The 14,897-nt window shown below is 36.7% G+C and overlaps 1 protein-coding gene across 1 annotated transcript in view; it reads left to right on the top strand.

Moving 5' to 3' along the window:
• LOC140156678 (protein DOP1A-like) overlaps nt 1-6,689 on the top strand; it is a 97,346-nt gene extending 90,657 nt beyond the window's left edge. The window contains 7 exon segments of the mRNA XM_072179616.1: nt 462-571; nt 1,033-1,182; nt 1,964-2,025; nt 2,443-2,732; nt 3,482-3,726; nt 4,595-4,700; nt 5,997-6,689. Coding sequence (XP_072035717.1) covers nt 462-571; nt 1,033-1,182; nt 1,964-2,025; nt 2,443-2,732; nt 3,482-3,726; nt 4,595-4,700; nt 5,997-6,299 — 1,266 coding nt within the window. The 3' untranslated portion in view covers nt 6,300-6,689.
• The last annotated feature ends 8,208 nt before the right edge of the window (nt 6,690-14,897 follow it).

Genomic DNA, 14,897 nt, shown 5'->3' with positions numbered 1-14,897 from the left:
GTGGTGGGGGTAACCTATGCTAACATAACCTATGGGGTGGTAGGGGTAATCCCAAGCAGCCTGCTAGTCCTCAAACCAGTGCAGCCATTACCAGGTCATATTCACAGTATAGTGTACATGCACTTACCCTTCTATCACAGGTAGGTATTCCATATGGTAGTGGGGTCCTGGGGGTTACCTATGCTAGGGGAGATACAGGATTTTGAAAGGGGCACACTGTTGAACAATTTGCAAGCTTGATTCGATCCTCCATATGTTTTACAGCAAATGTAACTCTATAGACCATTTAGGGGAGCCCAAGAAAATGAATCCATTTGTTTTAGAGGAGGTGGTGCTCCCTGCATCCACCCTTGACCTATACAAGAACCTTGGTAATAATAAAGTTGCTCAGTTCCATAGTAATGGTTTGTTATGTTACACAAACATAATAGTGACTTCTTGTGGTATTGTTATTTTTTCAGCTCCTATCCCAGATGTTGGATTTAATCTATCAGAGTGATGAAAAGGACAAAGTGGTTCCTCTTTTGACAGCTATTATGCACAATGTGACACCCTACCTCAAAAACCATAGGTATGTAATAGATATTGTTGTGATTTCAGCTTATATTTTGAGAAAATATTTCAAAACTTGAGCCTTTTATATGTTGAAGCATTAAGTGATTTGCTGACATCGTGAAATATTTGCCTTTCAAATGAGGAAGTGTAGGTGTTTATATTTAAGGAAAAATGCACCAGCTGATGCCTCAGGTTATCCTCAGAGAGATAGCTAAATCTTTTGGGTTAAACTTGTGTGTGATGAACACTTATATTGCACTTGTTGATGATCAAAATATAAGTTGACACCAATAATTACCTGTCGATGGCAACACTCTATAGATGTCACATTAAATGAAACCAAATCAGGTAAAATTCCCAATGTTGTCGTCTAACAAGCCATCAAGTGACAAAACGTTATGAATAATCTTCCTGTCTCTTTGATAATTGTGTCTATTCAACTGACAAAACTTTGAATACTGTTCATGTCTCTTTCAGTGCACCCAACATGCCAAGCTACCGTGCCTGTACAGCTCTTGTATCCAATCTGAGTGACTTCCAGTATACCAGAAGAGCATGGAAGAGAGATGCCTTTGATTTGTTGCTGGACTCAGCTTTCTTTCAGATGGATGCTACTTCAATAAGAGGGTAAGTTGTAAGCTAAAGCGACGTAAAAATAAAACCCTGTTCTACGGCCCGACCGACCCAGATTTTGGAAAAAAATTGGGAAAAAAAATTTCCTGTACAAATGAATGCCGACCCAAATTTCAGGAATAAATTTCTTTTTTTTTGTATTTTCTCATTGCAAATTATTTATGGATTTTGGTGATTTTTTTAGGTCATTTCCGGAGAAAAAAAAAAAGGCCGACCGACCGACCCTACTTGAAAGGTCTGTCCGCCCGTAGAACAGGGTTTCTTTTTTTCATCGTCTAATGGATAATGTGTGCTATTATTAGCTTAAAAAGTATGTTGAGATGCAAAATAGCTTGCGGGCGTCACACTATCTTCATTGGTTACAATCCTCCATTCACATGACCGAATATCTGAATGGTAATCCAATGCCAGTCTCTATTGCTGCTAATTTGGCCGATGTGTTATTTATTTTCTTACATAGCCATTTGTGTTAAGATTGTGTTTCCCAATGCTTTGGCTCACCCTAAGTTCGGTAGTGACATATTTATGAATTTCGTGGTTACAGTATAGAATCGCATGTGTAAAGTTAATGGTGCAACGCAAACATGCTTGTGTGCAAGGGCAGTTCATTTTGCACCACTACAAAAAAGCATTGACATCACTACAGAACTTGAGGGGAACCAAAGTATAGACCCCAATTGGGTCGTGAACTACAGTTTGGGAATGGCTGTTATAGTTCATTATCATTAGTATTATCTACAATTTTGTGATTTATGTGTTGTTGGTTGTGTAACAGGTGGAGAACAATAGTTGATAACTTGATGACTCATGACAAGACCACATTTAGAGACTTAATGGGTAAGTTTACTTGAATTGGTTTTCATCATAAACAGTTTTCTCTCAAAAGAAATTTTCTTTCTTTGTCATTCTCTGCAGTTAGAGCATGCATTGGGCTATTCCATTTGAAATTCACACTACCCCTGTGGAAGATTTTGGAAAAATGTTCCAGAGGGAGTATGAATTTCAAATATATTTAGCACATAGGCAGCTCCATTTGAAACTCATGTTCCCTCTGTGGAAGATTCAGGTTGAAGCTCTCTTAGAGGGTGGGTGAAATTCAAATGGAGCTGCCCAATGTGCTAATTCTGTTTAAATTTCATACTCCCTCTGTGGAACATGTTTCCAAATCTTCCACAGGTAGTGTGAATTTCAAATGGAATAACCCTTTGGAGCATGAATGATCCTCAAGTAAATAATTTCTAACCATTTCCACAGCTCGAGTTGCTGCATTCCAGAACACCTCACTGAACCCGTTTGCAAGTCGTGAGGCAGAAATGGACCAACGAGCCCAGCTGTTAAAGCGTCTCAGCTTCACACTATACTGTAGTCAAGTAGACCAGTATGTACGTGCCTTACCAGATATACAGGAGAGATTAGCAGAGAGTTTGAGATTGGCTCAGGTGCCATCTGTACATGAACAGGTGTTTTTGTGCTTCAGGGTTCTACTACTTAGAATATCACCACATCATTTGACTGGCTTATGGCCTACATTGATATCAGAAATGGTAAGTGTGCATGGGTTACATGCCCTTGCATTGACTTTTACCCCTGAATCTGGGCTTTAAGTGTAGTTGCAATTGTTTTGCTTCTCTTGACTCCCTGGCATTTGCTGACAATGATTTGAATATACTGGAAAGTCTCCAATCCAAATCTATTATCATTGACTTCACTTTAATTGGACCTTAATTACTTTGGATTCCTCATTTATATCAAAACTAAATAAAATGTGTAAAATGTTTCACTGCCAATGGGTGCAGGTGAATGAAGTAGTTGTTAGTTGAGCTTTTTTTTTTCATATAACCCAAACTGAATATTAGAAAACATTAGACTCATTCCTCTTGATCATGTCACATATGGCAACATTTTTGGGTAGAAAAACTTGGCCTTAAAGCTGTGTTATCCTGCTTAACTCTCTCCATGCGGGTGACGTCTGCAGACGAAAAGTTTCAAAAAAATTTTGGAATTCAAAAATTTCAGAATTGTAAATTTTTATGACCATATTTGGAATCAATATGAAAAAAATGAGTACAAACAAGCCATGTATTGGTTCAGTGGTTCTTGAGATAGCTCTTGATATTTTGAGAAAATATCTCAAAACTTGTACCTTTTATGTTGAAGCCTATGGCTACACGCAGAGTATTAAAATAATGGTATCCCCTATATGAGCTATATGACATGCAGGCATACCTTGGTTCCCTAAATTTAGCTGTCTACATAGTATTAAAACCAATGTACTCTTACTTTCCTACTCCAGGTCCAAGTATTCCTGTACTTAGAGGAACAACTGGCAGCACTCAATGTAATGCCAGACACATCCAAGAGATCAGCTTTCAAAAGAGTTGCCAGTTCTGATATTGCCAACTTCTTCCTGGGCAATAGCAATTCACCAAAAGGCTTGTCATCTATACCCAGGTCATGGTTAGGACTCTATCTGGCTGCTTGTAAGCTGCTGGATTTGGCTCTGTGTTTACCATCTGATGATATACCACAGTTTCAAGTGTAAGTTTTAATTCATTGGGCTACTCTTGTTGAATTCCATATACACATCCGAGAAGTATTTACTGTATTTGGCCCTCTATTGACGGAACCACAGATATACCAGTGCAGGAGATTTAATTTGTTCAATCAATTCATGATCGTTTATTGAAAATCACTGTTGTGTACAATTCTGTATAGCACACTAACAAGTAATTGATGGAACCCCAACCTTGAGACACCGCAGTTTTACGTCGGGGTAATGGCGTAGTCGAATCGGTGTATATCCCTATCTCTTTTTACACATATCAACACTTGGGGTTAAGTGTTAGAGTTTACACAATTGGACAAGCAACCACCCTCCCTTTTAGCTTTTAGTTAGGACCCCCTGTCAATCTCAAAGGTCAGTAAGGGAATAAACTAAAAGATTGATGACGTCCTGTAAGTTTCATTAGGGGGGGGTTAAAATGTTGATTAAGTTTCTCCTATCTTCGTTGGATAGGATAAACCTCCTATGTGTCATTGGCCCCTGAACATGTTTAAAACAAAACCTCCTATGTAATCTCTTGGCAGTTTTGTTTTAAACATGTTCAAGGACCACAAGTACATTGAAGGTTATTCCTGCCTAACGACACTATGCTCATAAATAAAACATTAATGATATTTTGACCCACTCCTGGTTTTGTTACAGACGGGGAGGGAGGTCAGCTATGAATCAAACTAGTTACGTTTATAGGACATCATCGATCTTTTGCTTTATTCCCTAAGCAATTCATATATCCCCTAAATGTGTAATCCTCCGAGTAATGCTTTTAGGATCCACTAGAGTTGATGGAGTATTACTAACATCCTGGAATGTGACTGTTAATTCATGGTGTTTTATCTTTTACAGATACAAATGGGCGTTCATAGGTGAAACCAGCAAGAGAGATTCTGAGACACAGTTTGTACCACACATAGCCAGAGCAGCTAAATTACTCAGGGCAAGGTTTAAACTGGTAAGTCATCGGGTTGAGCAATAAAACAATGCATTATTAGCTTGCAGTTGAGCCAGATAGACCTGTGGCTAACATCATTGTTATAATAATTTAAACTTGTACTTGTATCATACTAGGCAAGTGCAAGGAGCGTAGCATTTGTGTGTGAAGGAGCTTCCGTCACTTGTCGGAAAATCAATTGCAGATATCTGATCGATAAGTCGCTAGCGTCAAAATACAACCAGTTGACATCAAGGCAACTTTGATGCGATGTTGACTGAACGGTGTTATAGCAATTGTGCAAACCATACCAAGATTTTCACAATAGCTACCTGCATTTGATATTTTAGTAGCACACTGTGAATGCTAGGATGATTTGGGCATAAGATACAATACACTTAAAAGAACATCTGTATGTCATATACTAGCAGTAGTTTAAATGAATGGCACAAGCATTGGAACTCCATTTTGTAAAATAATTATAATATATATCATATCATGTTTATTGAGTACAAATGCATTGTGGTTTATACATTTCATATATCATAATGTTTACTATGACTATATCATTCATGCAGTGTAACCTGTTGATAAAATAAAAGAATGAAGAAGGGGGCGGCCTATATGCTTCACCCTAGCAGGGAGTAAGACAATGTGAGACACAATTAATATATGCGAGGATAGGAAATAAATGATGCAAGCCCGAGAAATTAATATTTAAATGATGTGTTTGGGGCTCAAGCAAACTGACATATGAAAATATTAAGAGAGAAAAAATCAGGACTCAGCGGGGATTGAACCCCGGTCGCTGGATCACTGGTCCAATAAAATAAAAGCAGATAAAATAAAAGCACAGTGTACCTGGTGTATACTGTGGAAAGATAAAAAAAAAGTAATTGCAGACAAAGCTCTATTTTCATTTGAACAAATGACTGATACTTACTTAAAAGGGCATTTCGTGATCCACAGCCTCACCCCCCCACTTTTCTCAAAAAAAGTTGAGATTTTTTATATCACTGGAACATCTGGCTACATAATGTTTATGTACAAAATATTTCTTGCAGATTAATTAGTTTAGCAAAGATATCAAAAATTTGAATTTCGTTCTGGTGCACCAGAACGAAATTACAACGTATTGTCTATGGAGCAGTGTAATACACATAATCATGCATAACTCGCATAAGCGCAATATCGGAATCAACTGAAATTTTGGGAATATACTTTTTTCGTGGATATGTACTGAAAAATGTCATAAAAAGAGGATGCTAGGATCACGAAATACTCCTTTAAGATATATATATACTTGATTGATTACAGGAAGGTGGCATTAGTCCTGCACCAGCCGAGGCCCAAAGAGGACGTCCTCTCATCACAGCTCACAGCATCAAATCAGTAGTGGATTTGTTACCATTCTTCAACGCTGTCTGCCCTTCAGACCAGTATACCAGTACACAAGACAACTCACATCAAGGCATGGCTAATGGTATAACAGGTGGCAATGGGAAAGATGCACCTGTTCAGAATAAGATGGATGAGGAGGATGCTAGCTTGGCTAATTGTACCATTAATGAGTATATTGAGAGAATGGTAGAGAGGGACTTCCTTGTGCCACTCAGTTAAGCACCTGTTAGAGACGGTATATAACAGAGCAATCACTTGTTAGCGTTTTCACATTGTGGCAAAAAGTAGCATTTCTAATTTTTCATACAATTTTCTGCTGAAAGATTGTTTAAGACTCAAGGCAGAAGCCTTTTTTTTTCAGCTGAAAATTTGCAGCTAGAAATGCTTCATTTGTTGCTAGGGGAATCCACTTTGACAATAAAATGCTTTAGGCAGTTAGGGGAACAATTTTCACATTTTAAATGGTGTATAACAGTAATAGGTACTCAGTAGTCATGTGATAATCATGTCTGTGATGATCACATGATTGTCATATGACTCTGGTAGTTATATGCCATGCTAATTACTTATATGATTGTGATAACTACCGGTAATGTACATGTTAGCACCAATGTAATGTGCCATGATCATTCCAAAATTGTTTTCCCTGAACTTATTGATCAAAATTGATTTGCAGTATTTTGAATTCAATCTTTTACTAGAACTTACATTTACAACTTACTACGTTGCGTCTCATCAGGCAACTGACCCGCTGGGCTGTAAATGGGATACTTGAAGACAACTAGGGATCCTCTTGATGGTCTGGTTACAGGTGTGAGAGATAGTCTTAGTCTCCATTTCTTGTTTAGGTGACAGCTGCTCCACTCTCTCCCAGATGACTTCCGTGATGCCTCTCCGCTGCCACTGCTCCTCCTTATGAAGAATCACTGCTTCCTTGGTGTCAAATTTATGACCTGTGTTCTTAAGGTGGAGGTACACAGCAGAGTTGTGGGTCTTGTTTTGAGCCTGGCCTCATGTGACCATGACCAGTCCAGTGGGTCAGTTGCCTGATGAAGTCTGATGGTATCAGTAAAAGACATACCAGTACGGTAATTCAAAACTTTAACGACTGGATGACTGAGACTATTGACTATTTCATACTTGGTTTATCTTAATGCTGCATGCTTGTTTTCTTGCCACCAGAGAGAGTGGCAATATCACATTCTAGTCATTGGACATCTTTGCTATATTTTGATTCACTTTAGATGTTTAGGCACATCAGTATTGTTATAATGAAAGACAGAGATAAAAAGACTTAATCGCGTCTGATGTCACTGTCAATCAAATTCCCTACGATCCTTGATTGGTTAATAGCCGATTGGAGAAAAGGAATAGCAGAAAATGGCTTTTACAAGGCAAAAAGCAACTTTTCTAAGCGAAGTTTCCTACTGTAAAGACCTAACTTTTGAGATGGTTTGTATGTTTGAAGGTGCAAAATTAACAATAAGGTGGCCGGTTATACAGCCGCGTTCAGCAAGTCATCATCACAACACTTGTAAACAAACCATGCTCGAATTTGATTGACAGGTGACGTCAGACGCGATAAAATCTTTTTATCTGTCTTTCATTATAGCATCAGTTAATATGTGGGTGGTCCTGATCATTTTTACCACTCTATTTGAATACCCACCAATCCTACATAACCTTAGTTGAATGTGCTCTTATTTATAAGCCATCAGGTGTCCAAACATTGCAATACATTTATCTTATATGTGCCAACTATTGCTTATTGATATTTTCTGTGTGTTTTTGTTGATATATGCCATGTAACCATGGTAACCATAGCAGTTATACTATATATATATTGTATTAAAAACAAATCTTGCTACTGTGTTATGCTGGTAAAGGTGCTTTGTTTATTTTGCAATTTTATTTTGCAATTTTAATCAAATGGGTTTGGCAAAAGGAAACTTTTGTTTTATAGAATTTTGTAATTACATTGGTGTTAAATAAGACATCTGTAGCATTAAACCTTTAAGCCCCATCCCTTGATTAGTATGCCAATGGGTGAATACAGTTGAAATCCATACACCTGCTATTGAAGATACCCCCTGCACGACACAGGGAAGGCATTTAGTGGACACTGTTTACACTATGCGTAATATTACACACAGGGAGTGTCAATTTCAAATGGGGTTACCTGAATGGGCGACCCTATTTGAAAATAACCCCTCCCCCTGTGAGAGATAAGGTCATGATATCTATTATAGGGAATGTATGGATTTGAACTGGAATAACCCAATATCTTATCTAATGATCTCCTTGCTTGTAGTGAAGTTATGTCATTGAATTTGATGAAAATCTTAGCCAAATCACAGCAGAATGGTCAGGAAGTCAGTTACTCCCTTGCTTCACACTTGCTCAAATTTAAATAAATATGTCACATTGTTTTACAAGGAAGTCACCCCTTATCATATCATTCATATGACTTCTTCAAGTGCCTGGGTGCTAATTAGGTATAATAGAATAGTAATGGTGTATACAGGTAATATACATGCTGCCTTTTGGGTGTACTAATTTGCAGACATTGTGTAGTTAGCTATGCCTCCCCTTGTGTAATAAGGGTAAAATGGTGATAATTGTATATGTTGATGAGTTGCATTTTAGCAAATAAGTGATATAATAGATCTGTGGTGTTAAGAGATTTTTTAAATAGGAGGGAGAGGGAAGGGGGTAACAGGAGCTTTATAGTGTGCTATGCCATACCCACATGGGTCCACACCTCTAACACATTCCCTAAGGCCCAGTCCACACTAGTATATTTTCGTCATCGTGTCGTAATCACCCGATTATGACACGATTATGATACATGAATGATGAGGCGTCCACACGGTCAGCATCTCATCATCGTGTCGTAATAAATTCATGCTACGGTAATTATGAAGCACATTGAGTAAACATAAATACAATGACAAAATGTGTACACACGGGTAATTTTCATCATTAATTACGACACGATCATGCTAGAAACCGGCCCAATGATGGAAATTTTCATCATTCACGAATGATGACACGATTGTAGTATGCCGACGACATTGAGCGGACACACGGTACTAATATTATAATACGATTATGACACGATCGTAATCGACGGGGAAAAACACACTCGTGTGGACCGGCCCTGTGTAAAATGACAGCTATTAAAATGCAATGATCTCATCTGTAAAAGTATATTTTCTTTTAAAGACCAAAATCTAGGTACCGTAGTCATTGAAGATGAAAAATAAAATGCATGGTAAAGGCTTAAATTTTGTGACACAACCCGTCAAATAGGATTGATGTTTTGTATTCGCCCAGATCTGAATCCACATTACTATATTATTGACCAAATTTGAATCTCTAAAAAGCTTAAGCTTAAAAATTTCCCCCAAAATGACACAAAGAAGATAATTTCAACTCAAAAAGTCTAGGATAGGCCCTTATTTATGATTTGATAACAAATTTGTACAACACAAATTATCATAGAATATTATTTTTCTCAATTTGACCAGAGCAACGTTTTACCGTCGGGATTGCTCTCACTCCCTTAGCACTACCTGCCGATCTAACATTGCCTCTGATTGGTCATTTACATGATATCTTCACTTTAATCACCAATCAGAATGGAGCTTTGCAAATAATTCACCCCAATTTTTTGTGTGGTGAAATTATTCTAACAATGTAGCTGATTGGTCCAATTGATAATGAAAACTTCTTTTTGGCCAATCGGCAAGTATATAGTTCTCATCGGGTTAATTTATTGATGTGGATACACTTGTCTGCACTAAATTCAGTAGAAACAGAAACTCAGTCATATTTAGCAAAGAACAGCATTGCCTCTGATTGGTCAATTACATGATATCTGAAATCACTTTAATCACCAATCAGAATGGAGCTTTGATCTGTTTGGAAAAAATGGAAGATGGAAATAGTATTGTTCATTTTCTGTTTCATGTTCAACCATATAGTACAAATTATGTTGTACATTTACAAATAATGTACTTGTTTAAGTGCTAAATATATATTTTTTTGCATAGATTAGTCTGTACTATGTATAGTGTATAATTATTCATAATTGTTGTATTTTATTTAATTTCCAATATCATCAAGTGGTGATATATTTATTTTATTTAAGAAATTCTGTGTACAAAACAGTGTACATTAGACTGAATCAGTTGAATTCCAACTGTTGCCACAACAGTTGCTGGGAGAACAACTGCAAAGGCTACTGAAGAGCACAGGAAGGTTAACTGCTAAGGTTAACTCTCTTCACGCGGGTGTCGACTGCAGACGACATGTTTCAAATTTTTTTTTTTAATTCAAAAATTTCAGAAATGTAAATTTTCATGACCATATTTGGAATCAGCATGAAAAATGCATTAAAATGAGTACAAACAAGCCTAGTATTGGTTCAGTAGTTCTTAAGATAGTTCTTGATATTTTGAGAAAATATTTCAGAACTTGAACTTTTTCCGTTGAAGCGCATGGCTAGCATGCAGAGCATTAAACAAAGGCAGTTAATATGGATATAATCAAAGAAAGAATTAAAGACTAGTGTGCATCTGACGTCATAGTCCATCAAACGCCATATGACTCTATTGGTTAATAGCGCGTAAAAGGATGGATGATTCATCTGGTGCTGATCAGAGAAAAGAAATCACAGAAAATGGCGGATCAATTACGGTACTTTTACATGGCAAAAAAAACTCAATTTTCTAGGCATTGTTGACTAGTTTAGACTAGTTTGATTGACAGATGATGTCAAATGCAAAGTAGTCTTTTTAATTCTGTTATTCTGTGAAGGTTTGAAATTATCTCGCTTTGGCAAAGCCAAGGTAAAGAAAATCCTCCTTGTCCAGGGTTTAAACCTGGGGTGTGATACAAGGACTGTAAATACAAGATTTAAAATCACCTTTTAGTGACATATAATAATTAACTCTACTGAATTAATTAGGGAAAATTAATCATATTGCTTGCCAGTAACAAGATGAATTGCAAGTTTTATACCATGTTTCTGTGTTTTTACCACTATTAAATATTATTACCCTCACATAACAATGTATCAAGAGCAATTCAATTATATATGCATTGTGTTCAGTTCACAGCCTAAGGAAGAATGACGTATGGTTCATTTGGGCTTCTGTACTCAAATAAAAAAGTTGAATGAATGAATGAATATTATATGTGACGTGTCATGTCAAAAGGAGACACTTATGGGCAGGATCGTAAATGGAGAAATAGCCAAAAATCTGCCCGGGGTGATTTTTTCACAATTTCGGTTTGTTGCGAATTTGTGATGTTATTAATGTTAAAAATATTGTCTGATAGTTTCAGACCCGAATATAACTGGCATCTTGTATTTTTTGAGACATTTTTCAAGGTAATTCCTACTCTCAACATTGTCAATAATATTTTCAAAGGCCGATATCTTAATTTCCAATTTTAAAATACCATAACTTACGAACTCAATATCTTCGCTTAGGAATGTCCGATTACATTGGGGAAAACGGCATTGTGGAGCAAAATATCTCTATATTTAAGATATGTAAAAACCTCAAAATTTATAACCTGCCCAAAAGTGTCTCCTTTTGACATGACACATCACATATTATATTGTGAACTGGCAATTTTATACTGTCAACGCTTACTTCTATGAGTACACATATCAATTAAATGTGCTGGTCCACACTCCCTCTGTGGGAGTATTCCAAATGGAATTATTTGCACATTCACCAACTCTATTTGAAACTCAACCTCTCTCTCTGTGCAAGATTTGGTTTGATCTTTCTCAGATCAGAGGTTGTATGAATTTCAAATGCTTAAAGGGGGGTAACCCTATTGGTTTTGGATATGGATTGTCTTTAAAATTACATAATAATATCAAATATCTCCCCCTTTATGCTGCTTTGTGAAAAAAAGCGAGAGCATTTTCAGCGTAAATGTGAATAAATAGCCAAATTTGCAATCCAATACCTTGTATACGTGAATTGCATTCTGGGCAGGCAAGCAACAACAACAATACCCGTTCGTATGACGAATGCTGACATGCTGTACAATGCCCGGCCCGTATTGAACGGAAAATATTTGGGGTTTTTTGTTTGTTTTTTTTTTTCGTACCGTTTCAGAAAAAAAGGAAACAAAATATATTTCCCTTGCAATATGTACATTTCAAATGAATATAAAAAAGTTTGGGTTAAAAATGGAGAGGAAAAAAAACCTTCCGATACCGGGTTTTGAACCGGGTACCTCTCGGGTAAAAGAATGGCGCGCTAACCAATTGAGCTATTTAACCAACTGAGATCACTAAGGAATTGTTTTAATTATATACGGCGGACCGTCTCAGCAGTACTGAGCGTAGTGCGCTTGTTTCACAGGATGTGTGTGACGCGAAACGCAAGTAGCTGTTGAGGAGACTGAAGTTCCGCAATTAATTCCCTACCCATGATCTGAAGTAATTTTTATTATTTACAAACTGGTAACCTGTAAAAACCGCTGTGTTTCATGATTTCTCCGGAAATACATCGACTTGGAGCGTCAAATTTCAGGATAGTAATGAGAAAAAAAGTATCTATTATGTGATACCAAAACCTCATCAACAATGAAAAAAATCGGGGGGATGATGCTGTCGATCGGGTTACGGACCTTTAATGTGTTAATCCATTTCCAAAATCTTCCACAGGGTTAGTGTGGATTTTAAAATGGAATAGCCCAATGTCACTCTACTTTGACTGATTTACAATTGATGTAACTGATGTAGGTACACATGAATGTAAGGGGCATTGCAATAATTATGTGTACCAGGGGAGGATGAATGATATGGGGCCCAAACATATTTTTTGCTCTAGACTAAGAGATGTGAGGCAAGCAATTGTTTTGTATGTGAAAAGGGTGAAGCAATTTTGCACAGATTTTTGGAGGCACCTTTTCAATAGTATGTTCTAAAAAGATGCACTTGAACTACATGATCAGACAATATTAAGGGATCTGGAATGAAGCGTTTGACAGTATTTTTTGTGGGATATCACGAGCACCTCAGGCGTGTCGAATTGCATTCTAAATACTGAAGCATGTTTTTCTGATATCAAATAATTTTCATTTTTTGAAATTCACGATATAATACAAATTTTATGACAAATTATTAAAATTTGATATTTTGATATATAACTGTCCTCGAAGTATATTTTATAAATCTGATGATATATTTTTAAAGTGCATGTAGCTGGGAGGAAAAGCCGACGATCAATTGAAAATTTTGACCTTTCATATTGATGATATGGATTTTTTCCCAAAAAGACCTCATTTTTTTTTTTGTGTTTTGGGAAAAAAAATCCATATCTTCAATACCAAAGGTCAAAATTTTCAATTGATCGTCGGCTTTTCATCCCACCTACATACACTTTAAGTATAAATTATCAGATTTATAAAGTTTACTTCGAGTACTGTTAAATATCAAAAATATCAATTTTTAATAATTTGCCATAAAATGTGTATTACGTTATGCAATTTCAAAAATCAAAATTACTTGATATCAGAAGGACATTCTTCGTATTCAGAATGCAATTCGATATGTCTGATGTGCTCTCATGTCCCACAATAAATACTGTCGAAACGTTCATACCCCTTCCCTTAAGTTCTTAAATGATGATTCCCAAAAATCTGGGGTACGCATGATTATTGCTCAGCCCCTAAACATTGGTGTAGAAAATTGCAATCTCTCAATTTTCCCTTATCAAATTCTTTGGTCACAACTGACTTGATGTTCTTACTTCATTGTCTGTTACGTAAATGTGAAAGGGGTACTCAGGAATGGGCCATTCCAGTTGAAATCAATACACCCCCTATGGAAGACATGACCTTAATATCCCACACAGGGAGTGTGAATATCAAATGGGGTTACCTGAATGGGTGACTCCTCTAGAAATCTACACCCCCCCTCCCCCTGTGTGGGAGATCAAGGTCATTTCATCTGGAATACCCCTATGACACTGTTGAAGTATTTCTAACCTCTGCATGTGATGTTATATGTGCATCACAATCAAATTGCTTGTTAATTGATTCATGCAAAATCAGATGGAGGTTTATCCAACTATGACCTCTTTGGAATATCCCTTGGGCTATGCTCTATGGGATATTCTTTGGTTCCAAAATCAAAATGTTTAGATGTTTCACAATCCCCTCCAAACAACTGATGCCTAGTTATCAATGTCTTATCTTGAAGCATTCCACAGCATTACATAAATGTAATTTTATACAAGATGATAATGAGGGAAAGGAACCCAAAGCAAATTCCATATCTCATTCTTATATAGATGTAGAATTTTGATCGGACCAATTGTACCACCTGACTATAATAAATTTAGCATTACATTACCATACACCATTTGCAATATGATGTCCTTTTATAACACTAATTTACCAAACCTGGACAAATTGGACCCTTTTCAGAATTCCTCTTCAACAATAACAATTCCTATAATACCAGGGTAGCTAGCCGATAGCTGATATAGTTGTATGTGTACATAATTATATTATTTTGATGGTTGATATTTTAAGTGTTGTTCTAACATAGAATTCTTGTTGCTTCAGTTTTATGGCTTAATTTGGAGCAGTGCTATAGACATAGCTATGGATATGTATACTTGTAAAAAGGAAAAGATTATCATAGGGCCTATCAAGTTTATCATGTTTGGAGCCTTATAATTGTTTCATGTGGCTTCTTACTTCCTGCACACAACTCATAAATGGGAATAGCCCCCATGTTATGATGGCTATCTTAGATGTGCAGTAGTGAAGGTGGAT

This window comes from Amphiura filiformis, chromosome 7, assembly GCF_039555335.1.
Source record: "Amphiura filiformis chromosome 7, Afil_fr2py, whole genome shotgun sequence".
In the NCBI taxonomy this organism is placed as follows: Eukaryota; Metazoa; Echinodermata; class Ophiuroidea; order Amphilepidida; family Amphiuridae; genus Amphiura; species Amphiura filiformis.
This window is presented reverse-complemented; position numbering and strand designations above follow the sequence as displayed.